Source organism: Dipteris shenzhenensis, chromosome 10 (genome assembly GCF_047967505.1).
Source record: "Dipteris shenzhenensis isolate YYH24624 ecotype China chromosome 10, Dip_SZ_1.0, whole genome shotgun sequence".
Lineage (NCBI taxonomy): Eukaryota > Viridiplantae > Streptophyta > Polypodiopsida > Gleicheniales > Dipteridaceae > Dipteris > Dipteris shenzhenensis.
Window position 1 is genome coordinate 5,214,843 of NC_141605.1, and position 27,249 is coordinate 5,242,091.

At 41.6% G+C, this 27,249-nt stretch overlaps 1 protein-coding gene across 6 annotated transcripts; it reads left to right on the forward strand.

Moving 5' to 3' along the window:
- Positions 1-10,363: 10,363 nt before the first annotated feature.
- LOC147897304 (polypyrimidine tract-binding protein homolog 1-like) lies at positions 10,364-20,847 on the forward strand. 6 transcript variants are annotated; one of them, XM_087379975.1, is made up of 12 exons: positions 10,364-10,734; positions 10,926-11,135; positions 12,077-12,139; positions 12,249-12,322; positions 12,518-12,613; positions 13,801-13,858; positions 14,069-14,173; positions 18,684-18,765; positions 18,885-18,997; positions 19,091-19,650; positions 19,760-19,957; positions 20,062-20,844. In XM_087379975.1, the coding sequence occupies exons 1-11, from the start codon at positions 10,549-10,551 to the stop codon at positions 19,920-19,922; spliced, it is 1,710 nt and encodes a 569-aa protein (XP_087236101.1). In that variant the 5' UTR covers positions 10,364-10,548; the 3' UTR covers positions 19,923-19,957; positions 20,062-20,844. The 6 variants fall into 6 exon arrangements, with proteins under 6 accessions (XP_087236101.1, XP_087236102.1, XP_087236103.1 ...); XM_087379976.1 differs by having other exon boundaries at positions 19,787-19,957; XM_087379979.1 differs by lacking the exon at positions 10,364-10,734 and adding an exon at positions 11,333-11,441 and having other exon boundaries at positions 10,963-11,135; positions 20,062-20,847.
- The last annotated feature ends 6,402 nt before the right edge of the window (positions 20,848-27,249 follow it).

Genomic DNA, 27,249 nt, shown 5'->3' on the forward strand with positions numbered 1-27,249 from the left:
TTAACCATTCTTTTTAATTAACTAGCGACTTTCCTATTGTCTAATCGCTTTCAATTGTATTTTAATATCCCTTACTTACCATTCTTGGGAGAGGACTACCCCCCATCTTGATTTCATTGGCCCTTAGGCTCCTTTTAGGGATGTGAATTAAAGGGAAAATTTTGCTATAACTAAGCTTTTAATTTTTTTAAAACACTTTAACCCTATAATTGATTTATTTAAAGTTTAAATTATGTGCTCTCTCTGTCTCTCTCTAAAATAGGAGTTTATGCATTTATTTTCTAGAATCCTAAATGATAGTTCTTGTTCCTAGCTAAAGCAATAACAAGCCAGGGAATACAGGCATTACCTGTCTACCCAACGTCAACCTCATTGCTCTAATAACTGGTTGTTTTGGATGGTGGCAGGTAAGTGGACTTTGACCTTGGAACCTGGACTACCTAATGGATTCGACACCTTGTTCCAATCTTGTGTTCCTATTTCAAACTCATTATGATTATAAATTCTCAATTTCGTTAGAATTTTTGCAAACTCTCAATTGTTTGCAATTCCCAACTTAGACGTCGTAAATATATTTTTGTACTTGTCTCATATATGCCTTTTTATCCAATTGGTGGAATTAATTGTATGGCTCATTTATTGATGGGACTATAAAATCTGAACACACACACACACACACAAAGTAATGAGAGATGCTAATTGATTATCCAAGGTATCATACACATATGGTAGATCCTTTATATATGAATATTCTCCTAAAAGCAATGAGAATTTAGAGCACATATGCCACAGCCACACCCAATTGCCTAAGAGTGCGTGTCCAGTATGGATAGAAGCATTGCTTATGCTTAATGATAACCCTCTAAAGAATATAGGCATATGTTTTATGGCTTTTCACCTATGGATTAAAAGGTAAGTTTACCTTCATATGCTCAATTGGAAGAAGATGATTGATGATCTATCTATCTCTTCAATATTCTACTCCTATTTATAGCATTCGCTAACGTTGTTAGGTAAGGTTCATATTCTTATGACATATATGTTAAACACTGTGGATTTGGAAGCTCCCACTCTAGCAACATCGGAAACACCTCTGGGAAATCTCCAGGTTGCTCTAGAGCCAGTTTGTTGTCTCTTGCTATGTAGATATTTTTTTCCTACACATGATAGCTTCTCTTATGTGATGCCTCTTCTCCACTTTGATGTCATCTCCTCCCGAGGTAGTATTAGCTTGGAGGCTCCAACATTTTCATAGCTCTTGGCTTGTACACCATCCACCTTCTTTTACAGTTATAATCCAAGTTTGGATTATATGTTCTTTCAATGTTATCTTGGCTTTGTTACATTTTCCCAATTCTACACACCTCTACCTCTCTCTTTCTCTTGTGAATTATTCCTCTACCTTACGTAGCCATGCAATCTCAATTGTACTATCTATAAGCTCCTTTCCCGTGCTCAATCCAATTTAATCCAACTAGCATCAATGCTTTGCATCTTGCCCTGCCTCTTCTCGAATGCTTGTTTACGATGTAATATTTTGGTTGTCAATATTGATACAAAACTATGCAAAGAATATGAATGTAATGTTTTTGGGGGCATGCCCTACTACCCCTACATTATGATCATGACTCCTAAATGTTGCAAAACATTTTTGGTATCCTCTTGTGCTTAAACATCAATATTTGGTGCTCTCCTTTACGTATGCATAATGCCCACAATCTATAGTGGTTGTATCTCTCTTCTCTATCATCCTTATTTTTATACATAGCCAATTTGTGTTGCTTTGGTTTTATTCTATAGATGAGGTGCTCATATCATTATCATTTGTCAAGAGTAGTAGACTTCTAGCTAATACCATTGTCTAGTGTAGACCATCAAATTGAAGCACGCATAACTACTTCATATTCTCCTATAGCGGTAGAATTTTAATAATGGAACCTTATTACATTTGACTTCTGTTATACTCTTAAAATTGTAACCTTGTCTTTAGTATGGTTTCCAAATTTCATTTGTATAGTAAATATGGACACCATATCAATTTGTCACTCTTATACTTTGGGACTAGATGCATGTCTTCAATAATCATCTCTTCATAACATTATACATATAGACGCCAAAGCTGGCCAAGGTTGACAGCAGCAATGATTGAGTATTTCGGCAAAGAAGAGGAGCCGGAGAATGTGTACCTGCAGGTGGCAAACTTGAAGTAGTCAGAAGGTGAGACGGCACGTCGATATGTGGATCGAGCGGCCATGCTCCTGGACCGTTTGATTGCCACACAAGAGGACAATGCCAGGTTTCGAGCTGGAATGACTCAGCATGTGCTGGGCTACCTTGTAGTAGGAGCGAGTGATGAATTCCGCCTCAAGCTTAAATGGGAGAATCCAGAAACTATGGTGCTAGCACATGAGATTGCTCAAAAGTTTGATAAAGTTCAGTCTGACCCCGCTTCAAAGAAGACGATTGTCCCTCCACATCCCCCTCAATTCCTGCAACAACAACCTGGGGGGTCTAACTCAGGGGCATACCCCCACCCCTCATCAGGGATGTATCCACCGCCTCCACCTCAAATGTATGGTCCTCCCTTAGATGCTTACCCTCAACAAGGTGGATATCCTCATCCTCCGCCTCGAAGATTTCCCCAGCCTCGCCCACGAGCCGATGGGAAAATCCGAGGGTGACCACTTACTCCTACGAGATCTTTTAGTCTTCTCTGTTGGTGGGTCTGCCATCTCAGCATCTGAGGGCTTTGAGAAGGTCACCTTCTTCCTGGGGCGGCCCGGTCCACGGTTTGGAGAGGGGTCCGAGGTGGCACGACTTCTTTTCCCGAGATCAAGGATCTCGACATCAGAATCCTCAGTGCCCGACTCACTTAGAAGATTCACCCTTGGAATATTGGGGCATTCTGTGCGATAATGACCCTTCTGGTGGCACTCGTAGCATACAACATTAGCACGATCTCTTGGAGGGCGGTTGGCTTGATTTCTGATGCCCACCATCTCAAGCCGAAGATCATTTAGGGCCTTGGCTAGGTCATTGACTCCAGGTTCTGTTGCAGGGGGGGCCTCTTTAGTTGGAGGGGCCACTTCATGACCTTTCTCATCGGTCTTTGAGCATCACACTCCCTCAACTAATAGCATTAAGCCCTAAGGTGAGACGTGAGCTGGAGCAAGGTCTCTCAACAAGGAAGAGCAAGAAAAAGGGAAAGGTACGAGAGGTATCTTCTATCTCTGAAGAAATTGATCGGCACCCACATACAGTAGATGTCATCATAGATAATTGCCGTGTCAAAAATGTGTGTGTTGATGGGGGAGCTGCATGTAATATCATGGTGCCCCGAATCATGAAGAAATTGAATTTGAAATGTACAAGGCGTTCCTCCACTCGAATCAAGGTAGCGGATGGTCGACGACTCGCCACCATGGGAGTCATTGAGGATTTGCCCATCACCTGTCAATGGGTTGACCACCATTGTCAATTTCTATGTAGTGGACATTGAAGATATAGGCAAAAGTTACCCAGCCATACTCGGGAGACCATGGTTGAGAAAGAGTGATGCAGTCAGCTATTGGAAGACAGGACACATGTCTTTTGGTGCTTCCAAGGAGAAGATCTCGGTGCAACTTGGTGCCATGGAATCGGAAGAAGAAGAGGAGCATGACAGTGATACTCTCTCATCCTCAATGTCTGAGTCCATGTGTCTGAGTCCATGGAAGAATCAGACGGAGGGAAGGAATTCTCAGAGGAGGAAGTTTACATGATGGGGGTGTCTCCGACCCTGCCACCTGTAGAAAAGATAACAGCTAGTCCACAATAGCTCGAATCAATGCTTTCTCCAGACCTCACTCTAGGTGAGAAAGATGAGTTTCTTGAAATGTTCAAAGATTTCCCTGACCTCTTTGCAACTAGCTACCACCACCTTCGCCATGTGACTGCCATAGAGCACAAGATAGAGCTGAAGCCTGATGCAAAGCCTGTGGCTCAGAAGTATCGGAGATTAGGGCCCCTGCAGACCGATGCTTTGCGCTCAGAGTTGCAGAAGCTTGTAGAGGCTGAGTTTATTGTTCCGGTTCACAATACTGAATGGGTTTCACCAGTGGTAGTCATCCCAAAGAAAAACAACAAGTGGCGGGTCTGCATCGACTATAAGAAACTCAATGCTGCCACCAAGAGGGATCATCATCCCCTGCCCTTTCAAGACCTCATTCTTGAGAAGGTAAGTGGTCATGAGATGTATACTTTCTGTGATGGTTACTCTGGGTTTTATCAAATCAGAATTGCCGAGGAAGATGTGCTTAAAACCACATTTGCCACACCCTGGGGGACATTTGCATTCAAAGTAATGCCATTTGGCCTCACCAATGCTCCTGCCACCTTTCAAAGATTTATGCAGATGGTGTTTGCTCCTTATTTGGGGGATTTCTTGGAGGTGTTTTTAGATGATTTCTGTATATTCTCATCACGTAAGGAGCACATCATGAAGGTTAGATTGGCCTTCCAAAGGGTCAATGATGCAAATGGCAGTCTCAACCCTGAGAAATGCACCATTGGAGCCACTCAAGGGAGGTTATTGGGACATGTTGTCTCATCCGAGGGCATCAAGCCTGACCTCGAGAAGGTAGAAGCCATCCTCAAGCTCTCCCCACCTACAACCAAACGTCAGGTACGCTCATTTGTCAATCTAGCAGGATACTATTGCCGCTTCATTGATCAATATGCTGCTTTGACACGGCCCATGACTATGCTATTAAAAGATGGGGTTGATTTCTCTTGGGATGAGGATTGTGATCATGGGTTTGCACAAATCAAGAATGCTCTGGCTTCAGAACCCATTCTACGTAATCCAGACTGGTCAAAGACCTTCTATATCAATCCTGGGTTTGGTGAGCACACTCTGGCAGGTATTCTTCTCTAGCAAGGGGAGGATCGGTTCATGTACCTCGTTCGATTTGCTTCTCGACAATTGCTCGACACTGAGCGATGCTATTCAGAGGCTGACAAGCATGCATTGTCTTTGGTGTTTTGCATTGAGAAATTTAAGCATTATGTGGCTGGAAAGTCCTTCTTTATACTCACTGGCACTGGTCTTGCAAAGCAGGTTCTTCAATCACCAAATCCCACGGGCCGGTTGGCCAAATGGTCGGCAGTTCTACAAGAATATGATTTTTCTTTCAAAATTGTAAAAGGGGGTTGTTCCAACTTGAAGAATGCTTTGATTGATTTAGAGGAGTGCCTCGATGTAACCCTGGTAGCAGCCATAGAAGTTGGGGATCCTTGGTATGGTGGTATCTACAAGTTTTTGACCGCTTTCTCCTTTCCTTCAGAAAGTACTAGCTATGAGAGAAAGAAGATCCGCAGAGATAGTAGGCGCTACACCCTCCTTGATGGGGTGTTGTATCGTCAAGGCATGGATGGGGTACTCAGACGGGCCATTGATGCAGATGAAGTGCCTAAGGTATTGAAGCATTATCATGATGGATTTTGTGGAGGCCACTATGCCAGTGACTATACAGCTAAGAAGATTTTACATGCTGGATACTATTGGCCGACCTTGTTCAAGGATGTCACTTTGTATTGCAAAACCTGTGAACCATGTTAATTCTTCGGTAGGAAGGATTTGCGTCCCGGGCAACATCACCCAGTGATGTCCATCCATCCGTTTCAGAAATGGGGAATAGATTTTGTCGGGCCCTTGCCCATGACTGCCCGCAAAAAGAAGTATCTTTTGGTAGCCACTCAGTATGTCACTAAGTGGGCTGAAGCTATCGCCCTCTCTGCTGCAAATGGCAAGGCAGTTTCAAATTTCATATTTGAATGTATCTGCACAAGGTTTGGGACACCCATGGAGATAGTCTCTGACCATGGGAGTCCATTCTTAAATGAAGCAGTGGAGTTACTCATGGATCGCATGGGCATTGATCATCACACTTCTAGCATCTATTATCCAGCATCCAGAGCGGACCAATGGCCTCCTTTGTAAAACCATGGGAAAAATGGCCGCAGGGAATGGGAGCCAATGGGATCAGAAGGTCACTGAAGCCGTGTGGGCTTACAACATCACTCATAAAACATCTACAGGTCACACCCCTTTTGAGTTGGTGTATGGTACTGAGGCAGTTTTACCACTAGAGATAGAGATTCCGGCCTTGAGATTGGCACAGGAACAGAGGATGATAGAAGATGAACATGTAGAGGCCAGATTGGTACAACTTGAGAAGTTAGATGAGACCCGACGCCTTGCACTACATCAAACAGAGATCCAAAAGAATCGACAAAAGGCCCGATTGGATGCTAAGATTCGCAAGGGATGGGAAAGACACTTTGCTGAGGGGGATGTTGTGCTATGCTTTGATAATAGATTGGACCACCAAATGGATAAGAAGTTTCTGCCACTGTGGGCTGGTCCATACAAAGTCATCAAAGAACATAGCAATGGGTTTGTACAAGTTCAGGAGCTGCATGAACCATATGGCAAGAAGGTGATCAACAAGCGTTACCTCAAGCCTTTCTTTGTGCGTGATGGTCCCAGGCATGGAAATACTGTGCATTCCCTGCCTGAGGGGGGGCACTGTTATGGATAAAATTGTCTAAGGAAAAAGACATTAATATGTATGTATGTTTGTATATGTGGCAATAGTATAATAAAATATGGTGTGCATAGGGCCCAAGGTTGAGGTGGCAGGGCATGACCATGTGCCACCCTTCCATGTAAGAGGACCCATAAGGTGTGTTGTACATAATCCATAATAGTAAGAGAAGCAATATAAAATAGGTGGAGATAGATATTATATTGAGTTATTCCCTCCATATGGGATAGGCCCATGTGGGGGAGGTATAGAAGGACCAAGAAAGCTAGTTAAATAATGGGGAAAGTAGGATGAGGTGGCAAGATTCCTTGTGCCAACCCTCCACTTGTCCTCCTAGAGGTTTGAACATATTATAAAATTGGAAAGAGACCAAGGGAGTATCATAGACTTGAGATATGGGGCTTGATTTATGTGGAAACTTGAGGCAAAGGGTTGTTGCACACAATTGAGAGTGCGTAACCACCTACCAACATGGGAGACTTTTCCACACACACCATGCATGTGGGAGGATACATTAATGTGGAGAGACCCCCTCTTTTGGCTATAAAAGGAAGGGGCTATTCCTTGATGAGACACGCTCATTCTTGTAAAGCCACCTAGCTAGTATTTTGATATTTCCCTCTCATCCCTTCTTTCAAATAAAGTATGGTTCTCTTCCATTGATGTCTACATCTCAACATTCCTCCTCCTATCATGAACATGCTTCTCTTCCCCCTCTCCCTTTCCCCTTGTGTCATAGTTTCCCTTTTCCTTCCCTCCACTTCTAATTCCTTTTTCACCCCTATGACATCCCTTCGCCCTCATGATCTCCTTTTCTCTATGGCCTTTGAGCGTCGCCATATTTAGCCTCTAGCCTCTGGTCTCGATAACTTTTCCGGCTAAAAATTATTCAAATAAGATTTTTTCAATCTTTGTCTTTGATATGCCATTGCATACATTCTCTAACAAGTCTTGCGAAAATAAAAATCCCTTTGGTTCTTCACCCTCTCATCTCCCATGATGCTGAAAATTGATTTACTCACCTTACAGGCTGAAAATCAATCTACTCCCATGACGTACTCATCACTAAGGGCATAAATTCTGCATCGCGAGTGCAAGGCTAGTAAATAGTCTAAAGGATGATCAAAATCACATGATTGTATTTCTTAAAAATTTGGGCAGATGCTTTCTATAGTTTGGATATTGGCAACTTCTCATAAGAGTGTTCTTCTTTGCTTGTTTTCTTAGATGTGCATCGTTGAAAATATGATTTCGTGCTCTTGTTAATTCACTTCTCTAAAGAGCCTTGGTCTTTCTGTTGTTAAATATTAGGCTAGTGCAAAATTGAAAACTTCTTCAGTATCTACAACCGTTGTGAAGGAGAGGTCTGATGTCGAGTAGTCAGAGAAGGAAATAGACATGTTGAGAGAACTGAGAGCTCAATGCCAAAACACAAAACAAGCTGTGGGAGGATCAAGCAATCTACCAACCCACGCTAATGAAATAATACACAAGCATGACCATAGGGTTCCAAAGCTCGCACCATGAGTCTCATGGCACCACCAAGGAAACCAACCAGCTAGCAAGAAGAGCTACTTAACCAACTACAAGGATGAGAAAAGAAAAGGAAGACCAATATCTAGAAAAGAGAGATGAGCCGACCACTGGGTTTGTAAAAGCAAAGCACCTCCTCTCGACGAAGAGAGAAAGCTCACAAAACTAACATGGAAACAAAGGGAACAGATGAAGCTCATGAACTTTGTTCCATGCGGGAGGAAAAAACAAACATGACTGTCATCCTTGTAAATAATCTCCTTGGTAGAACCATAAAAGAGTCTAAATTCCTTCAAACAGCCACCATGGAAAAAGCTCTACACTATTAATTCGATCACACTACCATATAAACTTTCACCATCAAGAGAATATTATCCTCTAACCCCTTTTGAGAACATCCTAAAGATGCCAGAATGCCAACAAAATCCTATAACTAGACTCAAAAAATAGAGATCCAACTCCAAAAGCTTACATAATCTAATTAAGTGAATCTTTTCCTATAATGTAAGGACCTAGCATACTAACCCCCTAGATTCTATGCCATGCAATGCTATAAGAACATAACTAATAGAGTATATAAATATTAAAAAAAGAGTATAACTATATAATTACCTATCCATATATACAAGCACCCTTATATATGTGTGTGTGTGTGTGTGTGTATAGCACCATATATAATTATATATATATAGAGTAGTAGAGTCACTTTAACTTAGGAAAAGAACCCTCCCACCGTACACACACATTAACCTATATATATATATATATATAAACCAAAGATATATATATATATGGGGTAAAGAGATTAAAGCCTAATCTAAGAGAAAACATTCACATCACTTACAAAGAGATTAAAATTTTAACAACTTCGAACTGCATACTATGGACCTACTATGGATTAGTATTACGGATAAGGACTATGTTTTGTAGATGTATGTTCATTAACATTGTAGTCGATATGTGATCCACCTTAGTTTTTTTTTGGAATAAGCAAAAAGAATTCGTTCAAGCCAGATGTCACGAGTAATTTATCCGGCATTGATAGGTAAGCATGAAAGTTTATTGAAATGTGCAAAAATTCATAGGGTAGAGTCTGATCCATCATGCCCCATGACACACATTTGGTCGTGGTAATTTGTAATTGCATTGTAGTCTCCACGTTTTTTCTCAATACCATTTTGAATTTAGTAGTAGTTTGGTATGTCTTTTCAATTTTGATTTATGGCTTGTGTGTGTGTGTGTGTGATATTGGGTGTTGGGCTTGTGCATATAGAAACAATATATCTCCATGATCTCGAAGAGTTTTCTCTCTATGTATCACTATTATTATGGTCATGATGATGGGTCTTCTTTTGTATTCGTCATGGGTGTTGATGCCTGCTTAGTGGCTCTTGCCCTCGGCTCATTATATCAGGTTCTTTTAGTCTCATAGACTCTTTGGTCTTCCCAAAACTTTTAATAAACTCTCTCTCTCTCTCTCTCTCTCTAGCTTCTCACCTCAGCTTCATTGTGCTAGTTGGTGTGTTCCCCCTATTGTGACTTCATGTGTTTTGTGGTTCATATTGCTTTATGAGTGTTCTTGCTTAATGCTTCTATTTTGTGTGAGTGTGCGCGTGTGTGTATTGGGTGCCCTACCTAGATATAAAGTCCAGAAAGGCTATATCCCTTTCTTTTGTCGTCATCCTTACACCCAAGAGGAACCCATATTTAGCTTGCGAACCTATAGCCTTGGATATATCCATGACTAAGAAAAAGCATGCGAACCCATAAATTCATGTCATAAATCCCTTGAGGGTGGGCTTGTTGGGATCAAGGTCTTAATTGTTTGTGTGCGTGTTTATATGCGTAAACCAATCCTACTCAAGGACTGTACTAGTTCACTACACTCTAGTGAAACAATGTCATATATATAGATTAATCCATGGGGGCGTGTACTAGGATAACGCTTGAGGAGTACAACAAGATAACGACAAACATGTATGTGTGGTGAAGATCCCTAAAAAGGTCATTTATATGTATGTACATTTGTGTACTATGTTACTTTTGATGCGTGTGAGTGTGAGATAAGCTATGAGGTGTGACTTTCGTTGGTATGAGAGGATCAAAGAAGTTGATGGAGTGATTATAGGATCTTGGATACTCTCTTATGGATGATGTCAATGCTATGTATATCTTGAGTCTTGGAGCATTTGCTTTAACTTTACCTTCTTGCCTATTGCCTTCTTGTTCATGTCGAGTAGTCATCCAAAAGGTGATGGTGGTAGGGTCGTCATCTTCTCATGGGTGTGATAAAGGCTATGTATAATGCATTAAGCAACAACGTATGCAAGGACTAATAAGAGTGGGTGCCAAAAAAAAAAAAAAAACATCAACGGCATAACAAAGCTGCAATCGCTTTTGGTTGTAGGGTTTGTGTTTGCATATCACCATGGCGTCCACCGCTGCTCAACCTCAGTTCAGGTGCACGCAGCCTCCTTCCAAGGTTCTCCACCTCAGGAATCTGCCATGGGAGTGCAGCGAGGAAGAGCTCATCGAATTGTGTAAGCCCTTCGGGAAAGTGGTTAACACCAAGTGCACGGTTGGCCCCAACCGCAATCAAGCATTCGTCGAATTTGTAAGTTCCTTGCTCCTTATCGAGTTTCATTGAATAGGTTTTGTCGATGGACGGTTGGAGTCGCAGGAGCTTTCCCATCACAGAATTTTGTAATCAAAAGCGTGGACGCCAGCACAATCTGTTTCCTGTTACGTTGCTTTCGCGATATTTGTTAGAGCTTATGGTTCTGTTTGATCGGATCTGCTTTGCAGGTGGATTTAAATCAAGCCATCTCTATGGTCTCGTATTATGCGTCGTCTTCAGAGCCCGCTCAGATACGGGGAAAGACCGTGTATCTTCAGTACTCGAACAGGCAAGAAATCGTGAACAATAAGAGTTCTGGAGACGTTCCCGGTAACGTCCTGTTGGTGACTATTGAGGGAGTAGAGGCTGGTGATGTCAGCATTGACGTTTTGCACCTGGTGAGTCCTGAATTTCTCCTCGACGCACTGATCTAGGGGTTGAAATTACACGGGCGTAAATGGGAGCCTGTTTACGCATGAAGTGGTAAAACTATTCTCAGCGTTGCCCGCCCGTGTCTTCAATTGTAATTCCATACAGCACGGAAGATTGGAATAAGTATTCAAAATTTTGATATAGTTTGTCTTGTGAATTTCAGTTACATGCAAGGGTTGTACTTCATGCCTGGCTTGTGTTTGACATGGATCAGCAGGTCCATGTTACGGACACATCTTCGATGGCAGACTACTCCATGGGAGAAAGCGCACGTGTGTTTGTTTCGTCCCCTTTTGCTTAACCTTGCCTCTCACCCTTCTCCTGCTCCTAACCTTACTCCTTGAGAGTTGCGAGTTGATGTTCAGTCATCTCTTCTCCAAACCCTCTGAGCTTTGATAGGAGCCGTAGAGATAGGAACTCTGTGCTTTTAATTTATTGCTTGTTTTCTTTTACCCACCAGATGAAAATGCACTCATGGATCCGCGCCAACGCATGAGCTTTGCTAGAGTCCAATGCATTATTTATATGTTTTTCAATGTGTCTGAAGTGATTTCAAGTGGGAATAGATTAGTGCAGTCTTTGGGAATGCATTTCATTTTTTCAAAACCAACTTGGGCAGGGTGAGGTGGTGGATCTGTGATTGGTTTTCTTTTTCACGATGGGTTTAGGATCTTTGAGGGCATTTTGATCGCTTGCATTCTGTTTCGGTTAATGTTTCACTATGTTGTGTGAAAACAAAATTGCTTTTCTTCCTTGTGCCCTTTTCTGAGGGTGTTACAATCTATTGACATAGGGTATAAAGCTTTTGGTACTAATGCAAGGATACTGTATTCTTCTGCGTACTTGCTCTGCAGCCCAGAATGTTGTGTTTAGGATTACAGTCATAAGGTTTCCAATTGTTTTACAGGTTTTCTCGGCTTTTGGGTTTGTTTACAAAATAACAACTTTTGAGAAGACTGCAGGATTTCAGGTGACACCGTGCTTTAAAAAGTTTTAATACTTATTTGCTTTTGTGTATGCACGATTGACACAACTCATTGACTAATGTATTTTGCCTGTGGGACGCCGAGGCAATACAGGCTCTTGTTCAATTCAGTGATGCCACTACAGCTTCCTCAGCAAGATCAGCGCTGGATGGAAGAAGTATTCCAAGGTAAGTTTATTGATCTCTTCATTTGCTTGACTGAAGGTCATTGTTTACAGTACAACTTTAGGGGTGGTATTAGCAGTGAGTTCTGTAATAACTTTTGGCGAGAGATCCTCCAACCTGTGAGTTAGCTGGCCATATGCATGCGTACACATTCAATTGTGAAAACATGATTAAGCAGGCCTTTGGAGTTACATGCAGGTACCTACTCCCAGATCATATCGGGCTTTGCCACCTACGCATTTCTTTCTCAGCACACACTGATTTAAATGTGAAGTTTCAAAGTCATCGGAGCAGGTAACAATTGTTGGTCTTTGATATCTTGAAATTTTGGAATACTGAGCTTTTATTCTCCCATTTTTGTGAGCTGTTTGGTCCACGTCAGATCTGAATATGCTTATTTCCCTGTAAAAGTGATTTGATTGATTCTGTGGATGGTTTTGACATGGTGAGACAGAAAGCAGTTCGCTATCTTGGTTTGTTCATGGCGTTACTGCTTCATTCATGTCTATTGATGGCAAAAGGGGTTGTGATTTGGACAGACAGCATCTTAGTGTGTCCTTGTTCATATATTTTGAATGTGATTTTGAGAACTCATGGATAGATCTCAAGTGCTGAAGAAGACGTATGTTTGGATAGCAACTAGAACATAAGAGTTGCTGCGCTACTTATTAGGTTTGTTTTCAGTTTGGATTTGTATCATGTGCCCCGCCCCCCCCCCCTCTCTCTCTCTCTCTCTCTCTCTCTCTCTCTCTCTCTCTCTCTCTCTCTCTCTCTCTCTCTCAATCTCTCACACCTTGGGATTCTTTTTCTTGAATGGCAGGGCGATGTATTTACTTCCTCGTATCAGACATCAGTCTTGGACCTGGGTGCTGCTTAGTCGTCCCACCCCTTAGCTTTTATTGTATTTGGGTTTTTTTCAGTCTCATAGGCCCTTCGGTCTTTTGTATACAGTAATAAACTCTCTCTCTCTCTCCCGCCCCCCCCCCCCCCCGGTGTCTTGTCTTCTATTCTCTATTTTTTCCTTTGTTCTTTTCTTCTTACCTTACCTTCGAGGAGATCTGGACTGCGATGTCATGCCCCCTCTCTCTTAGAGGATCTAATCATCTCTCCCCCAAAGGGGGGTGGATAGGACCCTCATCTCTTAATGGAGGCCCATCACCCTCCTTGACATTGCCTATAAAATCCTGTCCAATGCAGTAAGCCCTAATTAGACTCTAGCCACTCCTATGTGACCTCATACATGACAAACTGGTGTCATACAGGGCAGGAGCATTTTTTATAATAATTTCTCATTTTGACAAGTAATTGAATGGGCCAAGGAAAGCCATCAGCCCTTGGCCATTCTTTTTCTCGACTCTGATAAAGCATATGGTAGGGTGAACTAGGGTTTCTTGGAGGGAATCCTATCTCGCTTTAAAGATTGTCTATGCTTTTTGGTCTTTTGGACATATTTGAAAATCCTTCAATATTTTTCATTGCAGGGATTACACGAATCCGTTTTTACCTGTGGCACCATCGGCTATTGACGGCAATGGGCAGGTGAAACAAGATGGCTTAACATCTATGTTGATAGATGACGTGTGCATGTTTTGTTTGTGTTCATGAGGTGAAGGTTGGGAATAAATGGGGGTAATTGACCATTATTTGACTGTTGCAAATTCCAAATGAATGCTTCTCCCAGCGTCATGATTGCATGATCACAGCTTAAATCATTCTGTCACATCTGAGGTTGGTTTTTCTGTCTGTTAGTTTGGCGTGGGACCAGATGGAAAGAAGAAAGAGCCTGAAAGCAATGTACTCCTTGCATCTATAGAGAACATGCAGTACGCAGTGACCATCGATGTGTTACATACGGTATGTTGCTTTACATGTAATCTCTGTTTATCTTTTGTATTTTTGTAATATCAAGTTGTCAGGTCTCCTTCTGAGTTCCTGCAGAAGAGGGGTAGGGCCAGTTTTGGAATTGGGGAGGGAAGGGAATTAAAAGGGGGAAGGAGAGGGAGGAGGAAGAGAAAGTGAGTAAAGAGAGACTGAGTACACAGTTGGTATTGGAAGGCCGAGCCTGAAGTACAGCAGGCAGAGCGTCACATCACAATGTGAGTACAATGAGAGAAAGGGGTGCACGATGTGGTCCTTCCAGGGTCTCCCGTCTGTAGCTGTCTCGAAGTTAAACCTTACCCAAGCATTTTGAAGCTGGACTCCTACTAAAGTCTGTCAGCAGTAACGAGTTTAGGGTAAACTGAGATACTAGATAGCAAGATTAGCAGAAATAGAAGAGGGAGGGAGAGGGCATGGGAAGTGACGGCTGGCTAGCTTGATGCTAGATTTTGTCCTCGCATGTACAGCTAGTAGGCTGATGCTTGAAAGTACTAAACAGTCATAGGATAGAATCGGAGTTGTATTGATCATGCAAGTACAGCTGAGCTCCTTTTTTGTAGGTTTAGGAAAATGGGCCAGCACACAATTGTATATGAGGAGTGCCCTCCATGGAAGGACTATCCTGAGGGATCTCATGCACCACCCCTTTAACCCTGCCTTTTTTTCCAACCACCTTCCATGCTTCCTCGTTGCCCTTTTTTTTGAGGGGGGGTCTCCAAAACCGCCTTTGAGTCTGTTTTGACTGCAACATCGTCTTCAAACGGTGCCCCATCTCTAGGAGCCTGTACCACCTGATCCACCACCTCCTTCGATGGTTGCACATCCCCTTCGGTATGGTATTGGCCCCTCGTTTGGACAATTTTGGCAAAATGTGAAGTGCTTCGACAGATGCACTGATTAGGGAATTGTCACGAGGGTGTGAGTTTTGTACTTCCATGTGGGCCCGACCCTGGGAATCAAGTTGGCAAGGCCATGGGACGTGGGTGTGCTAGTTTCTCCCTAGGGAATTGTGCCTTGGGGGCAAATGAGGGGTCTAGGACCAAGAGGGGCCCAAAGAACCTTAGAAGTACAAGTTGGTCATTGGTGGGGTCTTTAAAAAGGTCCCACTAGAGAGGGCCTAGGGGCAAATTGAAGCCCTTGGGGGCAAATGAAGGTGTGGGCTGCCACGTGGCAGGCCCATGCAGACCTTTTTGGAAAGGAAGGCCTTAGGTGGGAAAAACAAAGGAAGCACCTGGTCGAGGCAGGGATGGGGATCGAGTTTTGGCGCAGGCTGAAGCTGATCTACATACAGAGGCCTCACAGGACCTGCCGATCTAGCTGTACAGAAGCATGTACGGCTGCTAGTTGGCTGACCAAGTATGAAGGTGAACGGATGGGAGAAGGAGCAGGCTTGTGACTGTATGGCCGTTCGGAATAAGTACAGATTGGTACCTAGAATCCAACAGCGATAGTATGGGAGATCACGCATTGGGTACGGATTGCCTAGTACGGGTGTACGAGCTGTGTATGGGCTGTGGTACGGTCACCTACGCTCGTGTGTACGGAATAAGTAGACGTATGGTGCACTTGCTGTGTACGGACTGCTCACGGGCTAGTGAATGGAGAGCACACGCTGTTGTACAGATGTGTATGAGCAGGCTGGTTGTAACCTTGGGCAGCGTGCAAGTACAAGGCAGATAGGCTGGTGCTCACCTCGGGCTGTGTGCACATCTTGGGACACTGTTTATGTTCAGTGCTTCATTTAAAGCTGGCTGAGCATTTCGAAGCTTGGTTGGCCCAGAAAGGGATGCACACGGGCACGTCCTTTGATGCTGGCTGTGTAATTATAATTAATTTCTCTGCTTGACCGGATGGATGTCCTTGTGGACACTAGTTGCAGCTATGGAACATTGTGTGGCTAAGTGAGGCTGCTGGTATGAGTTTTCGAGCTGTTTGCCTATGGTTGGGCAGAGATAAATGCCATCTGCCAGGGATTGACCAAGTATGAAGGTGAACGGATGGGAGAAGGAGCAGGCTTGTGGCCGTACGGCCATTCGGAATAAGTACAGACTGGTGCCTAGAATCCAACAGCTGACAGTACGGGAGATCACGCATTGTGTACGGATTGCCTAGTACGGGTGTACGAGCTGTGTACAGGCTGTGGTACGGTCACCTACGCTCGTGTGTACGGAATAAGTAGACGTATGGTGCACTTGCTGTGTACGGACTGCTCACGGGTTAGTGAACGGAGAGCACACGCTGTTGTACAGATGTGTATGAGCAGGCTGGTTGTAACCTTGGGCAGCGTGCAAGTACAAGGCAGATAGGCTTGGTTGGCCCAGAAAGGGATGCACATGGGCACGTCCTTTGATGCTGGCTGTGTAATTATGATTAATTTCTCTGCTTGACCAGATGGATGTCCTTGTGGGCACTAGTTGCAGCTATGGAACATTGTGTGGCTAAGTGAGGCTGCTGGTATGAGTTTTCGAGCTGTTTGCCTATGGTTGGGCAGAGATAAATGCCATCTGCCAGGGATTGAGCAAAGCAGTGACCAGCATAGTATAGGCTTGGTAAGAAGAATGAACACAAGGTCTATGCATGGGTCATGTTGGCCAATGGGTGGTGGAATGTTCTAGGTGCAAGAGCTATTGCAGTCCATGTGTAATCTTTGTTTTCCTTGGATTAAATAATACCGAAAGGGGTGCCATTGTTGATGTTTTGGCTAAGAAATTCTTTGGCGGTTTTTCGGACTTGGGTGGTGACGATGCCAAAAAGCTTGTGCAAGTGGAAGCTCTCAGAAGGTCGAGGGAGACTTCCAAGAAGCCGTGGTTTGAGACGGGGAGAAAGCATCGTGTGGTGTGTAAGCTTGAGTTGGATTCTATCAAGTCCAAGCTTACCCGCTTGGCTAAGGGTGGGGTGTATTTCTTTTTCATGGGTCGGATGCCTTCTTTAAAAGAGTTGGAAGAGCTGTTGTCTTTATCCCTCCTTTTCGGCTAGGTGTATGGGGTAGGGTTTTTTCATGGTCAAGTTTGCGTCCGAGGCTCTGTGGGATGAAGTGGTGGGTAGGACATTCCCTTTTTCTGCAGCCACAATCCTGGTCATTCTGTGGGGTTCTTCATTTGGCATGGACGAATTTCTATCCGATGAATGCTCTGTGTGGGTCGATTTTTCAAATTTGCGTACGTCGTTCAATAGTTCTGTTGAGCAGATGGTGGCATCTCTTGGTCGAGTTCTTTTGTCCCCCCCCCCCAATCTTTGTCTGGTCTTAGGAAAGCCTGGTCAAATTTTTAAGAGACCTAATTAAAGGATTAAAATAACCCTAAAAACTATTGTAACGTAGAATAACAAATCAAATATTACAATTAGAAAATAAGAAATTAGAAATCACTTTTCAGGTTTTTTCTACAGTTTGATGTGTTGATTTCTCCCATTTTTCATTCATCGAGGAGATCATTGTATAAACTTTGAACTACTTATTCATGTCTTAGGATTTCTAGGTTACCCCAGGTTCTGTCCGAGGGTTTGCATTACTATTGTAATTGAAGCTTAGCATCACTGTAACAAAGAAATATACTTGGGATTAGCTGAGGTAGGGGGTGTGTCTCATTCACATGCCATCGGGTGTTGGACTCTTCTCTTTGTGACCTTTGTGTGAAATTTGAATGATATATGTGTGGGTGTTCATCTCAAAATAATGGCTATTTGAAATTCTGAGTAATTTAGCTAAATTGCGCTTCTGCATTAGCGTGAATCTTGACACTTGTGTACTGTTTTCGGAAGTCCAAAGGAAATGAAACAGCGCGCATCAAGACCGCCCTATGGTCAAAAGGGTGGCCATAGAAACCACCCTATATTCAGAAGGGCAGCCACAGATTGGCCTATTTCTTACCCTATGTTCAAAAGTGCGACCTATTTCCTGCCTCCCTTCTATGCCTTGTGATATGGCCGCCCTTTACTTTGTCTACGCAACCTGCAAAAAACCTCCTGCTCTATATCTGGCTCTCTAGTATGTATATGTATTTGTTGTCACGTACGATTGCATGCTTCTTGATCTGCAATTTGACTACACATACATTTTACAGGATTAAAAATTACTTCCATATATTCACTTATAACTAGATTTGCACATTATGGTATCTTAACTATTACCAAGTTGTCCTTATCTATGATAACTTCTGCATGAACAATTATGATTCACCATTATGGAAGTTGATAAATGACGATGTGCAATATTACCTTTACTTTCTTTGTCCACATTATTGTTTAACTATTACGGAGTTGTCCGTTATCTTGGTTTCTTCCATACCTTATGCATGCATCAGCATGCACAATTATGCATCACAAGCATGCAAGATAACTGATAATGCACAACATATCACCTTGCGCTTTTCCTCACACTATATTGTGCACCAATTGGGTTCTTCAGTTTCTAACTACTGGGTTTTCAATGACATATTGTATGATCTTATTTTTATATGACTCTGATCACAATCCTGGTGCTCTGCAGGTTTTCTCTGCCTTTGGCACGGTACAAAAGATAGCAATGTTTGAGAAAAATGCTGGACTACAAGCATTAATTCAATTCGCTGGTAAATGTTCTAAAATTTACTTGGGTGGGGCTGTGATATGTGCGTAGCTCTTCTTAGCGACACGAGATTTTTATTTTTAACGTCATATCTGTGTGTGTGTGTGTTTTCCCCTTTCACAGATGCTACTACTGCAGTCACTGCAAAAGAAGCCTTGGAAGGTCACTGCATATATGAAGGTGGTTATTGTAAACTCCATCTTTCGTATTCTCGCCATACTGATCTCAACGTAAAGGTATCATTTTTTTGGTTTGAGTTGTTCCGTCTACAGGATAGAGTAGTTGTGGATGGATGATTCTCTGAACTGCTAATATTGCTGTGGGGTCAGGCTAACAATGATCGGAGCAGGGATTACACCAGTCCCACTCCTCAAAGTCAACCATCAATTCTCGGCCCGCAGCCTTCTGCAGCTCCAGCTATGGTACCTACACCAGGAGGCCTTCCTGCTGCTGCAAACTATGCTGGAACTCAACTGCTCGGTGTGCGCCCACCATCAATTGACATGGTGGCAGGACAGGCTCAATTGCAAGGCTGGGAATACGACTCACCAGTGGCAACTCCAGGATCAGGTGCTGGGATCATGTCAAGTTTACCTGTAGGTGGCCCTATCCCAAGTTCCATGTATGGGCCTCCACCCCCCCCATTAGGATCAACTGCCTCCCCAGGAGGGTTTTTTCCTTATCAGGGTAACTCTTCATATGGGCCTTCAGGAATGCCACCCCCTCCACAGTCTATACACTCCGGTGAGCCTGCAGATCTTGTATCTACTGCAGGTTCGAGCTTTCATTTTGGTCATCCACCTCCCCATCATGTACAGCCTTTTGGCCAACCTCAATCAATACCAATGCCAGGGTCTGGACCAGTGCCACCTAACAGCGCTTTTTATATGTAATTCTGCTACATTCTATTCCCTCAAATGAAAACCTACTTGCCATTTGCAAGCCAAAGGGCTTCTCCGGAATCAGTTAGTGTGACTCGCATTCTTTCTTGTACACAGATTTCTGACGTGCAACTGGGTCTACAGAAAAAATTGGCTGCTTGTGATGCTGCTGGTGATTTTCTGGGCTCTCTTCGAAGTGAAAATTCGAATTCTTTTCAGTGCAGTTTCTCAGCACTCAGTTTCATGTCATTGTGCCGAGAGCAGACTCCAGAAGATGTAGGCTGTTGTAATTGAAGAAAGTCCATAGGGTTTAAGGTGCAATCCCTCTGAAATTACCTTCCTGCTCACGTTTCTTAATGCTGTTGGCCTTCAGGAGGTTTTCAGTGATTGTGCTGACATTGCATTAGTCTCATTTGCAGGCCTTCTTGGGAGACAGCAAACTATGCTGTACAGTAATTCTATTGGTTTTCAAACTTGCTGCAGAGTATCTTGTATTGGGCTCTAGGTGGCTTGGAAGAACTGATAGTATTGTATTGACAAAGTTGGTAAGGGATGGCTTGTTTTTGGAGAGCAATATATTACTCTTGAATAGTAGGATCTTTCTGTTTGAGAGATTTCTTAATGCTTGGAACATATTTGTGTTTTTCTTCATGTCAGTCGCATTGAGATGGCTGCATAGGTCACAGTTGACTGTTGGAATGAAATGTACAATTACATCATGGAGTTTGAACGAAATGGAGTACATTGTGGAAGCAGTTGCACTAATATAACTCTGTAACATAGAATTTGTGGAGCTTGCAGGGTTCTTGTTTCCCTTTGGAACATAAGGAGACGAATCCAGAAAACTCTGTATCCAAAAAACTTGTGATCAATGTCCAGTCTGGGATATGTGATTGCCGTGACCTGATCAAAAGATAGGTCTCAAACAGTCATGCATAGGGCTTAGAAATGCTACAGTTAGCCTGCTCATTGATGTCAAAAGAAACATCAATTCATGCTGTTCAATACATATTTCTGCCTGTCCTTGTTTGTGTCCGGAGACGTGCCCATGGGCACAGGTTTGTGCATAGCTCCAACTCAAGGTTCTTCATAGATTCCTCTGCAATCTGACAACTTTCTACTTGCAGAATGCCATCTTGTGAAAGGTTGCTCAGTGTGTCTTATGTAGGGTTACCAGATGGGTAGTCTTGTAATAGCTAACTTGAGAGCGATTTGTCAATTACTTGTTTGAAAAATAGGAGAGTGAATAAATTGTAGCAAAATTCCACGTACAATCTTGTGAGTTTTGTGATCGAGACATCCAATGGAGTCGCCTTTTTCCTTCTCATTATTCTTAAGTAGGAAAATTTGAGGGTTCCCTCCCGGCTTTTGGATAACAACCATTCTTTGGAGCATTGTTGCACGAATGTTTCCCATCTTCCAGAGCATTTCCCATTCTGTGAGTTTTGTGATCGAGACATCCAATGGAGTCGCCTTTTTTCTCATTCCTCCCTAAGTAGGAAAATTTGAGGGTTCCCTTCCAGCTTTTGGATAACAACCATTCTTTGGAGCATTGTTGCACGAATGTTTCCCATCTTCCAGAGCATTTCCCATTCTTCTTCCATCCATCACGGTTATCATGATACCTCACATCAGAATGTAGTGAATTATAAAAGGGATGGAAATAAGCAATGAAATATTCATGGAGATATCCTAGTCCCTCAATTCTAGCCTAGACTTGAAGCCATTTTGGTCAGATTCGGGTCATATGCATTGATGCCTTTTACATAGACCAACTCCATTGTCTGTCCATGGTTTAGAGTCCATCTTGGCCAGGTTATTATTTGATGCATTAACCAGTAGTTATTAACTATCTTCACAGAGCTGGTGGGAAGTGTTTTGTAATCTTAGTCTAGGTGGATTTGTATGCTCAATTAGAAATTCAATTCTGTTAATAGGTTTTGTGTTTGTGAATTCTTTATCGCTTTATCCTTGGCAAAAGCACTCGGCTCTTCTGGTATAGCTTATGTCATAATGTGATTTTTTCATATGTAATGAAGCATATTTTTTCATATGTAATGAAGCAATAGACTAGTCTAAGAAATATGTTAGACTATAACAATCTATAACCATTTTCCTCAAGGAGGTTTTGTGTTTGTGAATTCTTTATCACTTTATCCTCGGCAAAAGCACTAGGCTCTTCTAATATATCTTATGTCAAAATGCGATTTTTCATATGTAATGAAGCAATAGACTAGTCTAAGAAATATGTTAGACTATAACAAAAGGAGGTAGGATCAAAAGGTGCAATATTTAATTGACAAAGGATTGGTAAATTCCTTTTGGGCAATTAATAAATGCAAGACGCTCGAATGCTTCAAGCCAATTTGAGAAATGTGTCATTGTTGACAAAAGATTGGTAAATTCTTGTTGGCAATAAATAAATGCAAGATGCTCCAATGCTTTTTTTAGAAAATTTGAGCACATAGTAAGAATGATAGAGATAGAATGGTATATCATGTAGTTTTGATTACCTTGAAAGCCAAACTTGAATAGAAGCATCTCACCATAAAGTCTAGCCACATGCAGTTATAAATTTGTAGATTGGGCCTATCTTTGATTTTGAAAAAGACAATGGTATTTGCAAAGCCCCCCCCCTCCCCCTTCTCTCTCTCTCTCTCTCTCTCTCCTATTGCTCTCTTCTCCTTATGTTTGTTTTAGTGCCTATTTAAATGTTGTTTTTGTAATAAAGGCTCTCCTCAAATTTTGAATATCGCTTTAGTTTCCTACATTTTTTGTTTTTAAGACACACACACACACCTAGAGAGAGAGAGAGAGAGAGAGAGAGAGAGAGAGAGAGAGAGGGGTGGGGGGTTATTTACTTTTGAATTACTTTTTAAAAAAGGTTTTTCCTTGAAAAAGGGCTTTATTTTAACACACATACACACGCACGCACGCATGCACATGCCTTTCTAAAGTTGTGTTAATTGAATACCAAGTATTAAACTTCAAGTTTACATGTCTCGTGTTTGCGGTCTATTGACATGGTTCATAGAATGGAGAAATACCACATTTTAAGCCCCTTATTCGTCTATTCGCTCCTACTTTTTGTATTAATTAGCTCTCTCTCACTCCCTTTATAAATCAATTAACCTAATGTATTTACGATTAATCTTATCTAATTAAAATTAACCTAATCTATGAATGACCCCCTCCTCCTCCCCCTCTCGTCGCCCCTCCTCCGCTCAACCCCTCGCCTGTCCATTTCCTATCGAATTAATACCCTGCTTTCTCCTCCCATCGGCTTGCTATCTCCTCCTGTTGTCCTCCTCCGCTCGCTTCTCCTTCATCCTCCCTTGCTCTCGCTTCCTCCTTCCTCTTGTTCCTTCTTCCTTCCCACTCTTCCTCCCCTCCTTTCGCTTGCTCCCTCCTCCCTCCTTCCCACTCCTCTCTCCCCCTTCTTCCCTCCTTCCTCCTTGTATTGGGGAGGGCTTCACAACCCCCCTGTTGATACTCTCCCCCCCCCCCCCCCCTCTTCCTCTTATACCTAGAGGCCAAGGTGTAGAAAATTCTAGATTCGGTGGGTTCTCAAAGAAGCCACTGCCGTTGCTTATGTTAATTACCATGCACATGGAAAAATAAGTGCTTGAGAGCTTACGTTAATTGATCCTCCCGGCCCCAAAAAACAGACAAACAAATTAATTATCTCGCAAAACGTTAACTAGGGGTCCCTATTAAGCCCTTTTCACTTGAAATTTGTGTTTTCAAGTAGCATCAATTTTGCCTCGATTTTTCATGATTAATTCTCTACGTTTTGTGTTAGCAATTAGTGGAGAGATCCTTCTATATGAAGAGAGACCTCTCCATCCCTATTCCTTCCCATACTTCTAGTTGCTCATCTTTGCTCTAATCTTTTGCAGATGGTGTCTACTCAACATCATTCCTCTCTTTCTTACTTCCAGCACAATTGCTTCAACGTGCTCCATCTGTATCTTGTTGTGTTTGCAAGCGGCACTTTCGGTCACTTTACTTCTTTTGTTGGATAGCCTATTGAAGCAGCGACGACTGTTTAGCATGTTTGATAGAAAGGTGGTGTTTTGCTTATGCACTACTTGTTTGGCTACTTGGTTGCCAATGTCGTGAGCTTATTGGAGTTGACCATCAGTTGTCCGGTTCCTGCCCATTTTTTTTGGTTAGCTTGATGCTTGAGGATATATAATGCGAACTGATGCTTGTCAATTGTGTTGGAGGCGTCAAGCAACTCCATAATCGGGCTCCACTCCACGATAAAGACAACCTTATTGATGCATATAATTTTGACCATTGTTGATTTTTTTGACCAGTGCCCTCACTTCATTCACTCCTCCATCCCACAAGCCCCCACAACTACAGTACCATCTTGCAGGTGTAACATCACACATTAATCCAAACATCAGTGTGCATCATAAACTAATCCTTTGTATGTCTACATATGTCTTGTGGTTACGGTATCTCTACAAAATTTTCTGCATAAATTTTTGGAGCACATTATTATTTTTGTATTGACAATTGTATCCAAACCTATGTGAAGGCATGATGGTGCTAAAATGAATTAGATGTATTTCAATGTCTCTATGAAGAATTGTATGTAAGTGTGTGTTACAGGTGAAGATGGATTAGAGGACATGACATATGTGGCATAAAACTCCTTGTCTCAGCAGATGATCGTGTACAAGGTATTTGTGTGAAAGATAAATCAAGTTGGCTTTTGTAAGTAGTGTTTAAATGCTGTTGCAAACATTTGCTAACTTATATCAAATATTTCTACACATAAGTATTGAAGTAGAGGTGTGAATTCGAAAGTTATGAGGGTATTGTTGTAGTAGATATAACCATAGCCAAGTTGAATGTATATGGGTTTGCATAAATAACGAGTTGGCAGAAAATTTGACTTTGGCATGTGTGCACTCCCTAAATTAGTTCTTGGGACATGTAAATATTGTATCACTAGGACATTTTCAATTTGTGCTTGGAACCTAATTTGCATTAATTTGTCTGAAATTTGTTTCGTTAAAAGAAAACACTTTAAAATGTGTTCTTTATGAATTAAAATAAATTGGGTAGATTATTTTATTTCATTCATACAAATACTTTATTTATACTAATAAACCCTTATTTGTACGAATAGCTTATTCATATGGATAGGCTGCTTTTATTCGTACGAATAAAAGTAGTATAAGAAAACATAACATTGTGCATTTTCTTTATTCATACAAATACAACTTGCGTGCCTGCTTGCTTGCCAATCATCTTACACTGACCTGAGTTTGTATAGGTCAATTTTGTAAGATTTTGTTTTTTTTAAATATCTCTCTATTGAGAATTACGTGATGCAATCTAAATTTAATATTTCTTTTTGTTTGCATAAACACTTAGTCAGGTACTCATCTCTTTGTTGAGAGTCGTCTGATACAATATAAGTTTAATATTTAGTTATGTTTGCATAAATGCTTAGTTTGGAACTCATCTCTGTCTTGAGAGTTGTGTGATATAGTCTAAGTCTAACATTAAGATATGTTTGCATAAACACTTAATCAAGGACTCATCTCTCTCTTGAGAGTTGTGTGATGCAATATTTAGAGATGTTTGATTTTAATGTTTGCATAAACTCTTAGCCTGCTAGCATCAATTGTCTTTCAATGGTTGTGTGTTGCAATTTGAGTTTAGTCTTTGATGTGTTTGCATAAGCAATCAATTTGTGCTAAACATTTAAAAAGCTTCGTAACTAGTTTTTAAAGTTACAGACTCGTAATCATCTCTCTTGAGAGATGTGTATTACTATTTCAATAGAAATGTTGATTTGATTAGAGTTTGGGTTGTCCATGTCCTACGCTGACACTCGACTCATGCGAGAGTAGTGTGCATCAATCTATGAGATTGTAAATTCATGAAATTGCTTGCATATTTACTTGTCATTGCTACTGGCATTGAATCTAATGAATTTTGTGTTGTAGCTTTATCGTTGCATATTATATCACTCACACGGTTGAGAAGAGGAAGGTTGAGCATCCGAATCTCACTTGATCTTAGAAGAACGTTTTGAAGAACGAGAATGTGAAATTCTTAATAATTAATGTCAACCAGGACGTCATTGAGACCAATTTTAATAATGGAGAAAGCAGCATGCAAGATCTCATGAAGACCATGGCAGAGCATGGAGTGATGGTTCTACATGAACGATTTCCAAATCTCTTCTCTAATGGATCCGGAGATCAATATGTGCACCACTTTGTTCTAGAGAGTCGATGATGTCTTGGTCAAATAGATCAAGATATGACCACCTTTACTTATATTGGTCCAACAAAAGTTCTGTTAAGTAGGCTATGATGACTAGCCAAACGTGGAAAGTTTGCAAAACCAAGCAATCATCCTCCAACCATCCAAGTTTTATAGTATTTTTTATATTACACCAAGATGTGGACTACAGCTCACTCAGATTCTTATAGGTGATTGAATATTGCTTATTGATAATGATATTTTAAAATGTTGCATTGTCTTGTATCTCCTAAATGTCGTGCCACATTGTTAATGATATTTTTAAATAGTTAAGTGCATTCTTGATGCAATAAAGTGTCTTACATATTTTTAGGATTATAAACTGAGCACAAAGGCAGACAATGTTTTAACGGATGAAGCCCCCCAAGACATTCCAAACCCACCAATAGGCTTTGTGCCTCAAAGGCCGATTTGGTTGAGCAGCTGAATCATGTTGAGGCATAAGCAATCTTGAGTGAGCACATGCAAGAAACAAGTACTCACAACAAGCAAAGCTTGTAGGCTTGAGACAATAAACTTTAGCTCATATCCTACTCTAATAATTCATAGAGGTGGAAGGAAACATGCTGAATAATCAACAAATTCCCATATTATTATTCAACTAGTGTATGTTTATGACATAATGCCCTAGAGTGTCGATTGGGAGAAGAAAGATAACTATTAGGAACATGAAAGAGATGACAGGTTGAGCGCAAGAGAGCAAGGACCAAGAATATAGAGCTAATGTCACTAAGGCCTCACATGTTGACTCTACAAGCACACAATATTTTGGTTGATCCGCCTGACTCCTTTGTCAATAGAGTGTTGCTGTAGAAGAATTGCAAAATCAAATTGCATCCCAAGTTGAAGAGATCGAAACTCTACGATTGCATAATCAAAGGCTAGAGGCTGAACTCACTCAACACTAAACCATGTTTGGAGACATAGACACGGACTACGCATTTAAATTGTTGAATTTCACACAATGGAATAATTTAGATAGCAAGATGCACCAAGCACGCAAGGAACTATAGATGTGGGACCTAGTCCTTCAAGCCTTGATACATATTTTGTAAACATTATTTTGAAAATATCATCTTTCAAAAAATTGTATTGTGATATTTACTTTTTGGTTGTAGACATATGTTGAATCATATGTTATTTTTAAAACATCATCTTTTGAAAAGTTGTATTGTGACGTTCTATTTTTTGTTTTAGACAAGTGTTGATCATATGCAATGTTGCAAACATCATCTTGAAATAAAGAGACCATTTTTCAAGTGGATCCTTTGTCAGATTTGTGGATTGCTTTGTGTGACACATGTTTAATAATA

Bases quoted from the DNA above. Each gene is read 5' to 3' on its own strand.
- LOC147897304 (XM_087379975.1), top strand. From the start codon at position 10,549: ATGGCGTCCACCGCTGCTCAACCTCAGTTCAGGTGCACGCAGCCTCCT. The intron at 13,859-14,068 runs GTGAAACAAGAT...TCTGTCTGTTAG, and splicing joins CTATTGACGGCAATGGGCAG to TTTGGCGTGGGACCAGATGG. The intron at 18,766-18,884 runs GTAAATGTTCTA...CCCCTTTCACAG, and splicing joins AGCATTAATTCAATTCGCTG to ATGCTACTACTGCAGTCACT.